General features: G+C 38.7%; 2 protein-coding genes across 7 annotated transcripts in view; both read left to right on the top strand.

Annotated features, from left to right (window-relative positions):
• The first annotated feature begins 1,081 nt into the window (after positions 1-1,081).
• eif3eb (eukaryotic translation initiation factor 3, subunit E, b) lies at positions 1,082-10,796 on the top strand. Its single transcript, XM_031295693.2, has 13 exons — positions 1,082-1,209; positions 1,706-1,823; positions 3,944-4,061; positions 4,210-4,252; positions 5,451-5,555; positions 5,698-5,823; positions 6,278-6,402; positions 7,183-7,309; positions 7,390-7,491; positions 9,140-9,249; positions 9,552-9,654; positions 9,893-10,027; positions 10,480-10,796. The coding sequence occupies exons 1-13, from the start codon at positions 1,120-1,122 to the stop codon at positions 10,516-10,518; spliced, it is 1,341 nt and encodes a 446-aa protein (XP_031151553.1). The 5' UTR covers positions 1,082-1,119; the 3' UTR covers positions 10,519-10,796.
• Positions 10,797-11,939: 1,143 nt separating this feature from the next.
• Positions 11,940-17,012, top strand: part of pleca (plectin a) — a 111,370-nt gene continuing 106,297 nt past the window's right edge. For 3 of the 6 annotated variants that reach the window (XM_035991339.1, XM_035991338.1, XM_035991337.1), the window contains exons 1-3: positions 11,942-12,156; positions 12,882-12,919; positions 15,908-16,078. In XM_035991339.1, coding sequence (XP_035847232.1) covers positions 11,997-12,156; positions 12,882-12,919; positions 15,908-16,078 — 369 coding nt within the window. In that variant the 5' untranslated portion in view covers positions 11,942-11,996. Of the gene's footprint in view, positions 12,157-12,881; positions 12,920-15,907; positions 16,079-17,012 lie in introns of all 6 variants that reach the window. The other 3 variants (XM_035991335.1, XM_035991333.1, XM_035991334.1) reach the window with 3 other exon arrangements.

Raw genomic sequence — 17,012 nt, 5'->3', positions numbered from 1 at the left:
GATTCCTCCTGTGTGAGGGGTAAGTGAGTCTAATTTTGTTTGTAGGTTTCTATGACAGCTTCTTACAAAGCAGACCTTGTCTTGGATCTTGAAAGAGCTCCAAGATCTTATATCCTGGTTTCATTCGTGAGCTGCCAATAAAATATTTGACTTAGGAAACAAACCAAGACTGCCTCTGTGACTATTGACTCTGTGATCAGAGCTGGTTCGAACTGATAACATTCCCAGCAGGCTGAGGAGTGCATTTTCCTCCTCATTGACTGATGAGTGTCCCACATCTCTGATCGCAGTCCCTGCTGTGGTTACAGCTGCTACCTGTCTGATTGGTCTGATTGGTCCCTCTACTGACCAGGAGGAGGTCAATAAAACAGCATAGGGTCTCATTTAGGTTGGTCACACAGAGTCCAAAGTCTCCTTCTGTCCAATATGTTTGACCTAAAATACTATTGAGACATAATACTTTCTTGTGATAACTTCAAAAGATTTTTTGGGATGTGAGATGCAGTTCTAACAACTGAAAAACTCATGTAAAAACAATTCGGCCAATAATGTGTTTGTGTTTCCGGATATCTATGTAGGCTATTTCCTACTTATTTGCATGCTAGGCCTATAACTGTATGCCTTTACAGAAATATTTTGTGTACCACATTCCTGGCTGTCTGGAGCTTTTGAAATAGCTACAACCAGGGGATAATAATATATTAAGCTGTCCAGAAATAATCACAATCTAATCACGTATACTAATTTGATTCTGTATGTCAAACGTGTAAACCATTTTATATGTTGTTAATCTGATGTTAATCACATTATTTGGGGTGGGAAAATATAACTTTCACATTTGTAAAAAAGAGTAGACGAATGTATTCATCGTTTGATCATTGATTTAATTATGTCAATTTGGATATATTAACAGAGAGGCAAAGACATTGTGGGACACTGTGGTTTTACTGACGTTGTATCGCTTGCAAGTTTGTGTTACCTGTATATATATTTTTGTTTTCTTTTAGTTTGTTTGTTACCTCTATATTTTATTTCTGCGGAATGCAAAGAGAAGGGAGTTTTGCCAGGTTCCGTCTGCGCTATGTTTGTCAATAAAGTTTGTTTTTGAAGCCAAGCAAGATGGCGGATTACGACTTGACTACCAAGATAGCTCATTTTCTGGACCGGCATTTGGTGTTTCCTCTTTTGGAATTCCTGTCTGTGAAAGAGGTACAACAGATTTTGCATCGCATAACGCCAACATATAATGCGGCTGTTCATTGGGGGGTATTTATACATAACAACACGGTTGTAGCGAGCACCGATTCATCCCCAGCCGGCTAGGCTATCTGTCACGTTAGATTACATTAGATAAACAGACAGTCAGCTAGCGGCTACACATTTATTTTAGTTTTTTTTATACCGGAGTGTTGCTGTACTGTTAGTGATAGTAGCAGTCAATTGCTGCGACTCCGCAAAACTGAGGTTGTTTTTTAGAGCTTTGGCTAACAAGCTTCTTATTGTCGTTAGCTAGCGTGTTAGCCTAACGTTTCAGCCATGGTTTCAGCTTAACGTTAGCGGATTAACGTTGGTTACAACCGGATGAATGGCATGAGTAGCACTGGCACACATGTCCTGTCGTTTCCCTTTTCTATTTTGTACAGTTGTTTCTAAATCTGAGTGTGTGTCCCACAGGAAACTAAATATTTTGTGTTTTTAATAACAGATATACAATGAAAAGGAACTTCTTCAAGGAAAGCTGGACCTCCTCAGCGAGACAAACATGGTGGATTTCGCCATGGATGTGTACAAAAACTTGTACCCGGACAAGGAAATTCCACACTGTAAGAAACACAGCAGATTAATAGTTTGTTTTGATTCCATACGTAAGGCAACTTTATTTATATAGCACATTTTAGCAACAAGGCAATTCAATTACTTTACACAACACATTAAAGAGCAATAAAAACAAATCCAAATACATATAATAGCTTAAATAGACTAAGACAGGTATTAAATGCAAGAATAAAAGTTACAGTACAGTGTAAGAAATTAACAATTGGTTTATTAAAAAATAATAAATTGATTTTAAAAAAGGCAGCATCAAACAAAAGTTTTCAGCCATTATTTAAAGGGAGTTTTCTTCCAGATATGTGGTTATTAATGATAATAATAATAATATATTTCTTTTCATAGCATTTTTTTCTGCCATAACATCTAGCTTTCAAACGGATAACATCTACATCTTGAGCACTGAGTGTGTACAAAAGTTTTTAGGTGGTACCTATTATTCATGTTTTATTTAATACATTTAAGCAAATGGAGGCAGACTATCAGTCATGTATTGAACCACTTAGTCAAAGGAAAGAATACAGTTGACGTCTTGTCATGTAGCCTCTGTGCCTGTGATGTCCCAACATTGACCATGCCACCTGAGCAGAACATAATAGTACCATAATCTGGAAAGTACTTGGTTACTGGTAGGAAAATATGTTTTTGCCTTTATCTGACTGTTTTGTGCTGTTGATTTTCCAACCAGATGAATAAATATTATTGGGGTTTTTGTTTTTTCTCTTAAAGTGCTCATATTATGCTTTTTGGCTTTTCCTCTTTCCTTTATTGTGTTCTATATCTTTTTGTGCACATTATTGGTTTACAAAGTGAAAAAGCCCAAAGTCCACCCAAAGGGACTTACCATCTCCAACAGAAAACACTGTTCACAAACAGCTCCAAACAGCTCTATTGTAGTCCAGCCTTCCGTGACAAACGTGCCTCACTTTGTAACACGTTATAATGCTCGCCTAGCTACTAGCATGGCACTCCCTCATACTCTGCAACTGACTAGCTAGCAGTACTTACTGCGCATGAGCGACTCCCAACAAAGATGGTACAGAAGTGAGATGTCTCACTCTGTAGCTAAAACAGAGAGCTCAACACACAGGGTGAAAAGAGGAGCTGCAGCAATGTGTAGGGCTGGGCACCGAAAGTCGATACTTTTATGGCACCAACAAAAATACCCAGATCCTATGAGTATCAAAAAATTATTTATCTTTTGGTGCAAAATTTCGGTTCCAAAAGCGTCTGAGCGCTTAAGCGCAAGCTTTCTGTCCTCTCTGCATATTGACACAGAGCGGAGCTCCGACCGACACTCGCGCGCGCGCGCAGAGGTGCGGACGGAGTAAACTACGTCGGCTCTGCAGTTTTGTTGAAGTCACAGTGAGTCACAGTGATGCTGATAAAGTGGTTTCAAGTGTGGTTACAGTTTTTCAAAACTTCACGCAGACAGCATTTGCTGCAATATGATATTAATAGCGAGCCGAAAGCGGTCGCATGCTGTTGTTTTACACTTCCTCTGAGACAAGCAGGCACAACAGTGGTTTCTGTGCCCTGATGACCGACTGACAGGCTGAGGTTGTAAGGAAAGGCAACTTTACTTCTACAGCACCTTTCAGCAACAAGGCAATTCAATTACATTCCTTTGTACTTAAGTTAGTTCTTCATTAGTTCAATGTTGACAACAGGGCAGTCACCAAGTTTATTGTTAAAGGTTTGTGTCATTATGCAGTTTGCTCTAAAAAGTCTTTGTTCTTTACATTCCTTTGTATTTTAGTTAGTTAAATATCAGCCTGTACACAATGTCATTTATTTATTTATTATTTATAATATGTTCATGTTGTGGCAAAAAGGTTTCTCTTTTTTTGTTAATTTTTATAATATATGTTGCGACAAGGACGCGTAATGAATGACCACATGAATTTCCCCTTGTGGGATAATAAAGTTTACCTTGACCTAGCAATGTGCAGCACAACAAATCTATAGTGGTTTCTGACAATTAGACCATGTAAACCTATTCTGATACAACCTCTAAATACAATTATGAACCTGAAAATGAGCATAATATGAGCACTTTAACCACTGCTGATGTAACAACATTGTGTTAGTGTGAGAATTGTTTCTGTTTCAGCTCTGAAGGAGAAGAGGAGTACTGTGGTGGCCCAACTGAAGCAGCTCCAGTCAGAGACAGAGCCAATTGTCAAGATGTTTGAAGACCCCGAGACGACTCGACAGATGCAGTCCACGAGGTCAGATCAGCTTGTCAAAGAAATGCATCTGTCTTAAATACTTTGCTCATTCTATATTATAGAACTGACAGTATTATAATACATGTGAAAGTATGTATGTGGACTGTAAATGGCTCATCTATTGATCTATTGTTTTATTCTTCATCAGAGATGGGAGGATGCTCTTTGACTATCTTTCAGAGAAACACAATGTAAGTTTTAAAATGTTAAAAGGATTTATTCACACACCTATTGTTCTATAAAGAATGCACTGCATCTTTTAAGGCGGGATGCACAATGTGCTTTGTTTCCATAACAACCAGCTGCCACTGTGAGCCAGCAGGACTGTTTTCCAAATCTCAGAATCTTAAAACATCCAACACCACCCACCAATGTGCTCATTATGCACTGTGTAATGATGATCAATGATCAGAGTAACTACTTGCAACTTTTCTACCAATGGTTTCTTTATTTTACTTTTTTTGTATAAGTTATATAAAAAAAATATTGTCCACATCATGTACACTACCCTCAAAGAAGGGATTGTTGTCATTGTGAAAAAGAACAGGCTTTGTTTTGCCTGGCAAGATGAAAGATGCCAACACATTCTCCAATCAGCCAGAATCTGCCAGCCTTGCATCCTCTAACAATTAGCTTTCTTTGAGGAAAAAATAAAGCTAGGGTGCTAGCAGTTTGAAAAACAGTGGATTAGTTGACTGTACTCCAGGGCTATCGACTGTTGAAAGCCACGTTCATTATAGCTAGGCCTGCACGATTCGGGGAAAAATATGAATCACGATTGTTTAGCTTAGAATTGATATCATGATTCCCTGCCACAATGTTTTTCTCACGAAGTGTAATGTTTATTGCACACATGAACCATGACAAAACAAAACAAATTGGCAGTACCAAACATAGATTTTTGGCACCTATAGCACATTACGCATCAACACAAGCCTGTAAACATAGAGGCTTCAATGAATAAAGAAAATAAAGTACATACTGGCCAGGACAGTAAGCTACCAAAAATAGTGACCTATAACACACTGAACTAAATATGGCCCTGATACAGGCTCTATCTGAACTCCTTGAACATGTCTTTACATAATTAAAACATGTTAATGTCAATGTCAAATGCTTTTAATAAATTAATTGAAGGAGAAAAAAAAGAAAGAAAAAGCATCAAAGTCATTTAAAAATGAAATCGCAAACGGGGTGAATCGAGATGGCGATTTTATAACGATTTATCGTGCAGCCCTAATTATAGCTTTAATAATGTGCCACACCTTTTTAAAATTGAATTTCCCCTTGGGAATAATACTTAACCTCCATATAACTGGATGCTTGTCAGTTTTCAACCTTGTTCAATGTGATTTTAATTTATATTTCCCTTGTTTATTTATTTCTTAGTTTCGCCAAGAATACCTGGACACACTGTACAGGTACGCCAAATTCCAGTACGAGTGCGGTAACTACTCTGGGGCTGCAGAATACCTATACTTCTTCCGTGTCCTGGTAAGAATAACCACATAAGAATAGAAAATGTTAATTGCAAGCCACAATAGATTCAGTTGTGTTCATCTATTTTTTTTAAATTATCATTTCCAAAATACTGCTCAGTCTGTTTTGATTATGATACACTGAACTTGTTGCTCAGGTTCCCTCAACAGACAGGAATGCCTTGAGCTCTCTGTGGGGGAAACTGGCCTCTGAGATCCTGATGCAGAACTGGGAAGCAGCCATGGAGGATCTCACTCGACTAAGGGAGACTATAGATAACAATGTAAGTGAATAATTCTTTTAAGATGCTTACAGATGTTATCAAGATTAGCTAGTGTGTACATTAGCAATATAGAGATAAAATGAGATGAGCCAAGCAGCACATAGCAACATGAAATGATATTTGCAGTTTCTGGTAAACGTTGAAGTAGAAAATTGCATTACAATTGAGAGTGGAGCTCATTTTATGAAATGTCAGAATCAGTACCAGTGTATCCCGACTGAAATCAAATAAAAGTGTACCCAGATGAAAGTCGAATGAATGATCTACTGCTATTTATAGGTCATTTACCTCAGAAGTTACTATGTGAACCTGCTTCTTGACCGTTTCTCTGCATTTGGCAGGAACGTCATTGAACGTGGGTCTGAATTGTATTCATAGGTATTCTTGTTCTAAAAACATTGTCTGCTGCAACATTTCATAACCTCTACCATTTGTGTCCCCTCTCTCCCTTCAGTCTGTGAGCTCTCCTCTTCAGTCACTCCAGCAGAGGACCTGGCTCATCCACTGGTCCCTCTTTGTGTTCTTCAACCATCCTAAAGGCAGAGACAACATCGTCGAGCTCTTCCTCTATCAGCCTCAGTGAGTCTAGATGTTTTTACTTCAATTTTATTTATAGTGTCAAATCATAGCAGCAGTGATCTCAGGACACTTTACAGATAGAGTAGGTCTAGAACCACATTCTATAATTTACAAAGACCTAACAATTTCCCCCAGTGTTTTCAATATATAACAAAAAACAGGCACGCATATACACCGGCTGGCACGTACAAACTGGCTGTTTCCCTTTCCTTTATTGTGTTTATATATCTTTTTTGTGCATGTTATAGGTTTACAAAGTGAAAAATCCAAAACTCCATCCCAAAGGGACTTACCATCTCCAACAGAAAACACTGTTTACAAACTGCTCCAAACAGCTCTAATGTAGTCCAGCCTTTACTTCTGTGACAAACGTACATCACTTTGTAACACGTTATAATGCTCGCCTAGCTGCTAGCGTGGCACGACCTCATACTCTGACTTACCTAGTTACTGTGCATGTGCGACTCCCAAAAAAGATGGAATAGAAGTGTGATGTCTCACTCTGTAGCTAAAACAGAGAGCTCAACACACAGGGTGAAAAGAGGAGCTGCAGAAATGTGCAGTACAACAAAAATATGGTGTTTTTTGAACATTAAACCACATAAACCTATTCTATTGAAAAATACTTGTTTGATGGACAGCCTTGTTGTTCATGTCAGTTTATTTTCTAAATGAAATAATTTTTTTATGTTTTGTTTAGTAAAATGACTTATGGTACCCAATTTCATTGTGATGGCAACTAATAGTGATGACACTGTGTGCTGCCTTTGTGTTTTTCAGGTATCTGAATGCCATCCAGACAATGTGTCCACATATCCTGCGATACCTTACAACTGCAGTCATCACCAACAAAGACGTACGGAAGCGCAGACAGGTTCTCAAGGATTTGGTGAAAGTCATTCAACAGGTAAGATTAATAAATGTAAGCAGATTTGGCTCTGGGATTTAGTCAACATATAAATGGTGGTTTCTCTCTCACTTCCGCAGGAGTCGTATACATATAAGGACCCGATCACAGAGTTTGTGGAGTGTCTCTATGTGAACTTCGACTTTGACAGCGCCCAGAAGAAGCTAAGGGAATGTGAGTCGGTAAGGATAGCTTCCTAAAGTTTCTCCTGCTTGACAGTGTGTGTTTGTCATGGTGCACAGGCTTAAATTGCCCTATAAAAGTTAGCTGTCTCCTGAGACTGAGGGGTAATATGAAGTTTCCCTTAGCTATGGTGCTCTGATCTCCTGAGTCCCAGGCATTTAACTTTGCAGCTATTGAGCCTCAGCAAATCCATGTCTGGCCTGATTTGCTGGCTCTTAACTTTTATTCATTTTGATTTTCAAAGCGGAACAGCTGTCAGATTTGGGGCTTGGTTGCCTTCTCTTTAGAAACCCTTGACTGCAGTTTTTTCAGTTGTGTCAAGGGACAACTTTGTGCATTTTCTCAGCACTCTGATCAATTGGCTTTTACCCCTCTTGCGTCAATCATGCAGTGATTGTGAAGGCCTCAACTATGCTGTCAGATATGGACTGTGAGCATAATGACAGAAGAATAAAGATAGTTCATTAAGTCATTCTGTTGTCATGGATTCTGCTGGCTTTTAATGACCAGGGGAATTTAAATGTACATGTTTTTGTTAATTGCCCCTCTAGAGATCAACAGCTCATCCTAATGAAATAAATAAAAATCCCATGGTGTTTTTCTCTTGCTGTTTGCGTTTCTTTTTTTAAAGAATTAAAGTTTTCTGTTTCAGAACTTTTTGATTGATGTAAGATGTTAATGTCTGCAGTGGATCTGATTTTTCTCGATCACAAGATGTGAAAAATCCCAGACACTAATATATTGATAAATTTAAGCTCTTCTGGAGATTTGAGGTGGCCAAACATCCCATTTGATGTTTCTGTGACCGTTGCTTTAAAACCACAGATAGAGAAGTCACAACTTAATCTCCTACAAAACACTCCGTTGATGGCTTTATGATTCATGTTGGGTGGCAGGCTGGTTCCATGTTTTCTCTTAAAAGAGCTTGGCAACAATGATGGAGAAAAAAGTGAATTAATTACCTCAAAAAACATGCCTTGTGTGTACATTAAATATAGCTGTGATTAGCATTTTGGCTTATGTTTTATGTAAAAGCAGAACATTTTCTTGTGATTTTCTTTAAACAGTCTTTTGAACAGTAATATATCTCAACATCAGTACATGATTTAGCCTTCACACCAAAGGACGCTCCTATACAGCAGATAACCTGAAGAGATTTGGAAGCACATTGATGCATATATGTGCATTTTAATGATATGTATAGTATAGTAGTTTGACAAGACAAAAATATCCCCATTATTATACAAACCAGATATCCACTACAAAACTGTCTTATAAATGCTCTGAATTGTGCGGTTGGATAGTTTTGACCAGGACATTTTAATGTATGGGTGGATAAACCAATAGCTGGAAATTCTGCTGCAAAACAGCCCGACCACAGGAAATAGTTTCCAGCACATCAAAAGTGATTGTCTTGTGGTGCTATTATGTACTCTAGTGTACTCAAAGTATATCTATCATTCCAGTAAAACATGGATATGGTTTGAGATTAGACCTGTACACATATACCTTTTGAATATGACACTACCTATATGCATTATATGTATGTATGTATGTATGCTGGCAGAGAAACTACAACTGCATTTTTCATACACCTATACATGAATGCCTCGTATGTGTATAAAGTGATTTTCTTTGTTCCTTCAGGTTCTTGTGAATGACTTCTTCCTGGTCGCTTGCCTTGAGGATTTCATTGAGAATGCCCGTCTCTTCATCTTTGAGACCTTTTGTCGGATTCATCAGTGTATCAGCATCAGGTAAACGTCTTCGTAATAGGCGTTCTTGTCAGGAACAGTGTGTGCACTGCCTTGTATTTGTGAAAGCACAGTTTCTGAGAAAAAAACACTGAAAGATCTTTTCAACTTCTCTACCCAGATGTTCTTCTGTGATTTGACTTTTCAGTGCTGCCACTGTAATTCATCGTGTTATTCATGTCCTCCTAGTTTTTCAAGTATATTCAATAGTGAACTGTAAAAAGGGAAATTGGGGACTTTGGATTCCCTCAAAAGATAGTTACTTAAATGAAATGCCCCCCTCCTCCTTCACTCTCTCCACTCAGCATGCTGGCAGACAAGCTCAACATGACGCCGGAGGAGGCGGAGAGGTGGATCGTCAACCTCATCCGTAACGCCAGACTCGATGCCAAGATCGACTCCAAGCTGGTGAGGCTCTGCATTTACTGATCCACCTTCAGTTAGATGCTCTCCAAATCACCAAGCCTAGCATAAACAGCTCTGTTTAGACTACTAATGTAGGTAGTAGTATATTAGGCAATTTATTTATTTTTGCTCTTGTAAAAAGACTGAAAGCAGCATCCAAGGATTTAAGTAGTGGTGTGCTTACCACTTCTATGGTAGTCAGTCCTTCAGAAATATAAATTCTTGTGAATTTGTTCCTCAGGCTCATGTGGTGATGGGCAACAATGCAGTGTCGCCGTACCAGCAGGTGATCGAGAAAACCAAGAGCCTGTCCTTTCGTAGCCAGATGTTGGCAATGAACATAGAGAAGAAGATGGCCCACAGCAACAGGAATGAGGTAGACAAAGCACTAAACGTGTAGGGATGTGAACTTTGAACCTTTAGTAGTATTTACTGTTAGGGGGAAGAAGATATAAATTCGGCATAGGGCTGGGCGATATGGACCAAAAATAATATCTTGGTATTATTGGCTGAATGACGATACATGTTATATATATCGGTATTTTCCTACAAAGTGGGCTAAATGTTCATTTGGAAGTCAAAGCCACATGTGAGATGTCACAAGCACTTAAAGCACTAAAACAGACCAACAGATCAAATCAAATGCAAAGACAGGGTTTTAGCTACAAAACCTGTAAATGAGAAAATATCTAAAATAAATAGCCTGTATTAAATAAAAACATAAAAACAGGCCTATCTAATTTTGGAACAAATCTCTTTTTACCTCATTATAAAGTAGTTTGAGCATTTGTTCTAATGTTTGTTTTGTTTTTGTGCTATTTTTCTCAGACACCAAACTGGGCTGCTCAAGACACCGGCTTCTACTAAAATGGAAATTGACTTAATGAGGATGCAGATGGCTCTAATGGATATTATTCAGGCTTTTTTTTATTGAATTCATTAATTTATCAGTTTAGAAACTATTGTTATTTATTAACTGGCAGCTTAACTTCTTGAAGGTATTATTTATTAAGTGGACACTCTCTTCATCATAACTTATTTGGAATCTGGTGTGTGTTAATTAGGTGTTAATTTTTCAATTATTCACCCAAATGATCCAACCAGAACTGTCCTAAATTAACATTAAACATTATTTTGCCTCTTCAGAGAGATTTGTTTCTTCTTTCCTTAATTAATAATTGACCACTAGATGGTGCACTTGGTTTATTTTTGTTTTCTACTGTCTGCAAACAGTTGTAGCATTTCAGACTCTCTGCCAGGCTGTAGTTCCTACTACAGCATTTGAATTTAAAATTTATCGTAAAACTAAGAACAGACCGATACAAAATTGACCTATAAATAAAATTTGCTTTGAAAGGAGATACTGAACTTGGCTCTCCTGCAACCTCGTTGACGTAGGAGAGGCACAAATGATTTGGTAATTGAAAAGGAACACTGTTGATGTGGAGATCAAATTGGATAGAAAGCACTGCAACGGCAACTCACAAGACAGATCAGTCACACTTCATTTTCAAGGCTCCTGTCTATTGTCAGTTGGATGTTTCTGCTCGTGCAGTAAATGTTTAACCACACCTTATTTTTGAATATTGAATGACGCTGCAAAACCTACTCAATTTCAGCATATCCTCAACAAATATTTGACTTTGACTGTAAATTTACTTTCAAACTACTCTTCAGTACACAGTAACATGCAGCTGTAAGGAACAGGGCTTATTTAAAACCTGTTAGGTGAGTTGTAATGGTCAATCAAAGTGCACTCTTAAGTCACCCTTTCTTACACTGTTTATGAGATCTAAACTGGTATGTGCAGTTTCTCAATCACCCCTCTGTCAAAATACTGCTGGCAGGTGTACAGGTAAAGACGGGACTGTGCCCCAGGTGCATTCCTGAGTCGCCCCTCAGAATTACAGCCTCTTGGACCATGTGAGAGAACTCCTTCTGATGTTCAGCCTGGGAGTGCCTGACAGTTATGCCTGCTGCTGTAACTCCTAGCCACTCCTCCAAACTGTTTTCCTTACACACACACACACACACTTTTCCAGGACTCAGTAAAACACAACAAACACATAGGCAAGCTAACACACATGCCTACACACACTTAGAGCTGACGTGGGCTAAGGTCTGTGCACGGCTCCTTCTGGAACAGCTGGTATCCATCTGTGGTTGCCGTTGCTCTGGCTGCTGCTTCTTCCTGCTGCTGTAGGCATTGCAGCTACCCCGAGAGGACACAAAACCGGCCCACTGCAACCCATTCATGAGCTCTGCTGCAATCACACTCTGGGAATCAGACTTTGTAGATAGTGAGGCTCTACTGGTGACAAGCAGTGTGCTCACCAGGCTTCAGTATGGATATCCTGACAGCATGGGCTGTCACTAACCCAGCTGTGGCCCGGCTCCTCTGGGTCCTAGTTCTGGTAGTGGCCACCCTCCTGGTCTGGCTCTTCTTCTTCTGCTGCTACAGTTGGAACCAGAGATCCTCGCCCTCCCTGGAGAGGTATCTGGCAGGTAGGTGGGCCCTCAACCCCCTCAACCTCTCTGTGTGTGTTTGGAGGCCTTACAACAAGACTAATGATGCTTACTGTGAAGTTTTAACTTTAACAATTCAGGCTTAGTTTGACGAGGAGGAACACTCAGTGGAATTTTTTTTTTTCCAAGTCCGGTAATTGTAAATTGTTAGTGTTTCCTTTCCAAGATGGCAGTATCCACATTTTCCACAAAGTGCCAGCTCTTGTTGGCTCTGCCTTCATTTTGTGGTTGTTCTGATTACTGTTTAAATGTGCTTGTACCCATGTGAGAGGATACAATGGATCTTTCATACTTTTTAGTACAATAAAACATGTTTATTTTTAGGACGTTGCTGTGAGCAATCACAGGCATACTTTTCTGTTTAACTAAGAATGTGAAACTACACTTTAGTGTTTTACCACACTCACAGAATGTGAGCTTAATGATATGTTACAAATGTGACATGATGTAACATCAGCTTAGCTCAAGCCTACAAGTTACAGTGATTTACAGAGTCATTATAACCTGCAAGTCACTGCAAGAAACGTGCATTTGCAATGAACCGTAACTCTTGTCATCTCTGCTGCACTATAGATATTTTAAAGCAATATCACGTTTACCACATCATGTGGGTAGTTGATAAAATGATTGTCTCACATTTTGTGTTCCTATATTGTTCTGTCTAAGGTAATATTTGATTTTTTTTTTTTTTTTTTTTCATACAGTGATGGTGAAGCACTCCAAATCTAAAGCCCCGACTCAGGTGAGAGCATTTCTCTCATACGAGCGACTTTGTTCTGTCCGTTTTAATGAACAACTTCTTTATTTGAATTAAAAATGCAAATTAAAAAACACTTCTCATGCATTACATTTCTGCATTACCATGATGAAGTCCTCAAAGTGCAGTCTGCTTTCATTGATCATTCATCTTGCATTTCAGCTTGTAACGCCTCCTTCATACTTCAGAGGTCCTCATTCACTTGCACTTTGCTCAGTTTCATACAACCAGCCTGCAGGAGCACACAAGACCAACAAGCTTGACACGTTCATTATTACTTATTTTGTCTGCTGAACCATATTATTTAACTAACACACAGCTTAGAATGAGTTCCTAAAGCAGGTCAGCAGCATTTAAATTGGTAAACTGCCTGCACATCATTGTTGAGCTTTAAGGGTGTATGGAACTATTTCTTTAAAACCCCGTTAATAATTAGGAAATAATAATTCACAACATTTTCATATTTAAAATGTTAGCAAGACTAAGAGTCTCATTGACAACGCTAATATGATGATGTTTAGCAAGTGTACTGTTTACCATGTTCACCATCTTAGTTGGTGTTAGCATGCTAACATTTGCTAATTATTATTAGCAAAGTACAGCTGAGACTGCTGGGAATATCTGTTTTGCAGGCAAAGTTAAAAGTTGAACAATTAAAACAAACTGATGATAGCACAAAATGAAAAATTAAGGAATAACCATAAGTTATTACAATTCATCCTGAGGGGAACACAAGTGTCTGAACCTGGTCTGAAACTAATTTCATGGCAATCCAATAGTTGTTGAGACATTTCACTGAAAACGTGATGTTAACCTCATGGTGGCGCTAGAAGAAAAGTCAGAGGATCACCAAAGATATGCTGATGAATCATCTTGGAACAATGAATGTCTGTACCGAATTTAGTGTCAATCCATCCAGTAGTTGTTCAGATATTTCACTCTTGACCAAATTGGCTAAAACCTTTTAGAACTTAATGTTTTTGACTTGTGTAGCACTGCAGTGTTTCAACCTGTGTATCCTGTTTTTACATTTGATGTTCTTTCTCAGTAATAGGGGTAGGTGATGCATTTAATGTTTCCAGCATGAGCAACAGTGTTCCTTCATGCAGTAAATACAAGAGGAACTGGCTTTTGCTGAAGCACAAAACAAAGTACATTGTTCTTCAAAGACATTTGAACAGCATGCAACACTGATGCATCTACTACAGTTTGTGAATACAAGTCATAGAATATGAATACAATACACCTATTTAATGGACCCTCTTCAGCTCTAACCCCCTCTTGTCCCATCTCGTTTATATAATTCCTATATAATCTATGTACTGTAATATAACCTCTCAGCAGCTGCAGCTTTATCACATGGCAATTCTATTACTAAGTATCCTACGAGTGGCTCATGTTATACTGAAATATCTGCAACTGTACTGGCCTCACTCAGTGTGTTTTGGCACAGTCATTATGAGTGTTGTTACACAGTGGAGAAGCACTGTGCAGTCATTATGTGTGATAAGCTTGAGAGGCTCTCTGAAATGGCTCCATGAGTGAAGCCCTTTGTCTGTTTGGCCATAACACCCAACAGAGGTCCTGCAGTAGCCAGTGTATGGACAAAGAGACATGTGAGGTCTCCGTCTGGAGAACAGAGCTGCACAAAGCTATTGATGTAATACAGTGACCATAAGTTATTAGGCTGTCAGTCTCTATTTTGAATCCGATCACATACACACAAAGCTAAATACTGTATAAGCATGCACTTCCATGTTTTAGAAGAATGGGCAGCGGTGTTAAAGCTCAAACTGCAATCACTGTAGTGCAATAATTTCTTCAAAAGACACTATGAGGCTGTGGGAGGGGTCCATGAATATTCCCATCATGATCTGCGTCTGCTGGTGGTTGGAGGTTACAGCAGAGCTGAGCGGCCTTACATTTCTATGTGTCACGCTGTGGGATACGTGAATGATTTCATTATGATTGCATGGGATTTTCTAGAACAGAATGAAAGAAAGGCTTGTTCATTTTTTTGTCAATGGAAATGTCTCTCATGTATTCTGTTTTAATTCACAGCAAAGAGAGGTACGGTGGCCCTGAGAGCTTAACGCACTGCAACTTCAAAAAACAAATTGGTGAATTTGTTTTCTCCTTTTGCTTGTGTTTTCTTAAGATGCAGTGCGTTGAGTTTTCTTAGAAAGGACAATAACTCCTTTCAAAATATTGCATGCCTAAAAACTCTTAACGGCTGATGAGATGTAAGACAGAAGTTATCCATTCAGAAAGAAAATTATCTACAGTTCATGACTCCTCCCAAAGGATATAGAAATAATTGTAATTTGATGCATAATAGACTATACTGTATGAACATTGGCATTTACAATTGTAAAATATAGCTCATCCACTCTGTAATTAAAATGTCAGGTAAAAACTTACTTAACTTTCAAAAGTTCCACAGTTCCCATTCAATTACACTATATGATTTTTTACTTGGGTGCAAAAACCTAATTTTATGTATTTTAATTCCTCTTCATGGAATTTCAGCAGCAGGAAAAACAAAACCTAATTTGTTTACCTGACAGCTCTAATTATAATCACTGGCCTCTGAATAAGGGGCTTTTGTCCGGCTCAGTCGGTGCATGCCAGATATTGAGAGCTGCTGTTTTCTCTAATTGGAGAATGGACTTTTCTTGTGGCAAATATTAGAAACAAGCCTTAATTTGGAAAAAACTGAACTTGGTCCCATGTCGGATGTTATGTTCACTAATTTGGTGTTTTTTCTTCCTAAACTATGTTTTTTGGCAGAATGGGGAAGCTTCTGAAACATCATGTTGTAGCTGAAGCTCAGAACTAAAACCTTTTGAATAAAAGTATTTATGTCAGAGAGGCAGCTGCTTAAAGCTTAAAGCTAACACAGTAGGGACAACTCTGCTGTGATGATCAGGTTAATAATAACGTTAAAAAATTAAATGCACTTTGTCATTTCAGAGGAAGAAAAAGCTTAAAGAGAAGCCAGCTGCTTCTGCCCAGTCAGAGAAAGTTGTGGTGAAGGAGTCTGTGGCCCTTGGACAGGAGCCACCATGTCCGGCAATCAGGAAAAGGAAGAGACGACCTCTTAAAGTCGGCATGGAAACTGTGACTGCAGTGAGATCACAGAAGGTGAGGAATGTTTCTCCACTGTGCGTCATCAAAGGCCTGGTTTCCTGGCATTACAGGACTACTTTCTCCACTGTGTTTGGTTTAGTAAGTCCGTTTTGGACCTTTTACTGCAATTTATTTGGATTTGAGCTGTTCTGAGGGCTAAGCTGTTGTAAACTTAAAGTGCAGAAATAACTAATGCGTGTTCAGCATCATAAAAAATGTTTTCCATGGACACATTATATCAGCTCATTAGTAATAACATAGAGTACTTAACATACTCCTCAAGTATTCAAACGTGCAAACTTCAGGCAATCACCCGAAGAGTATTTGGAGTTATGATAAAATAGCCTTTTTTGTTCACATGGCTTGTTTATGACTGAATGATTTACCACTGCATCCTTCACCTTCCTCTGAGCTCCACTGCTCTCTGGCCTTATAACCCTTGTGTTGTCTTCCTGTCAACCTTGAAAAAAACACTTTTTTTTCGACGTTTCTGACGCCTTTTTTTCACAGTTTGTTTTTGCTTTTTCCAACATTTTAAATTGTTAAATTTTTCTTCTACACATTTTCAGCGCTTATTTCTACGTCCCATATTTTCTGATATAAAACAAAAATTGAAAACGGGTCAATTTAACCCGAAGTCAACACAAGGGTTTTAAAGTACTTGGTTGATCAGGTTGACCCTTCAGCATAATGGGTACTAAGCAGGCACAGACACTGGGATTCAGAACTGATGGCATGCACGCATCGTTTATGAACACAAGAATGGGCTCAGAGTGAGACTGAGCCAGCACGTCACCTCCCCCAGACTCCACCATGCCCTTTGCTTCATTCTACAAATGGGAGAACTAATAATGTAGTAGGGCCACACAAACAAACAAGCAATATATCATTCATGGTGTTGTGATTACATAATGGCTCAGCATGACAGTTTTTAATTTGACTCAGTACA

The sequence above is a fragment of the Sander lucioperca genome, chromosome 14, assembly GCF_008315115.2.
Source record: "Sander lucioperca isolate FBNREF2018 chromosome 14, SLUC_FBN_1.2, whole genome shotgun sequence".
Classification (NCBI taxonomy): Eukaryota; Metazoa; Chordata; class Actinopteri; order Perciformes; family Percidae; genus Sander; species Sander lucioperca.
The sequence above is the reverse complement of the archived record's forward strand: the minus strand, read 5'-3'. Positions and strand labels throughout refer to the sequence as shown.

What these genes read in the sequence shown, in the direction of transcription:
- eif3eb (XM_031295693.2), top strand. Translation starts at nt 1,120, where the DNA reads ATGGCGGATTACGACTTGACTACCAAGATAGCTCATTTTCTGGACCGG. An exon ending in GGACAAGGAAATTCCACACT is followed by an intron (nt 1,824 to 3,943) that starts GTAAGAAACACA and finishes TTTCTGTTTCAG; the next exon opens with CTCTGAAGGAGAAGAGGAGT. An exon ending in CGACAGATGCAGTCCACGAG is followed by an intron (nt 4,062 to 4,209) that starts GTCAGATCAGCT and finishes ATTCTTCATCAG; the next exon opens with AGATGGGAGGATGCTCTTTG.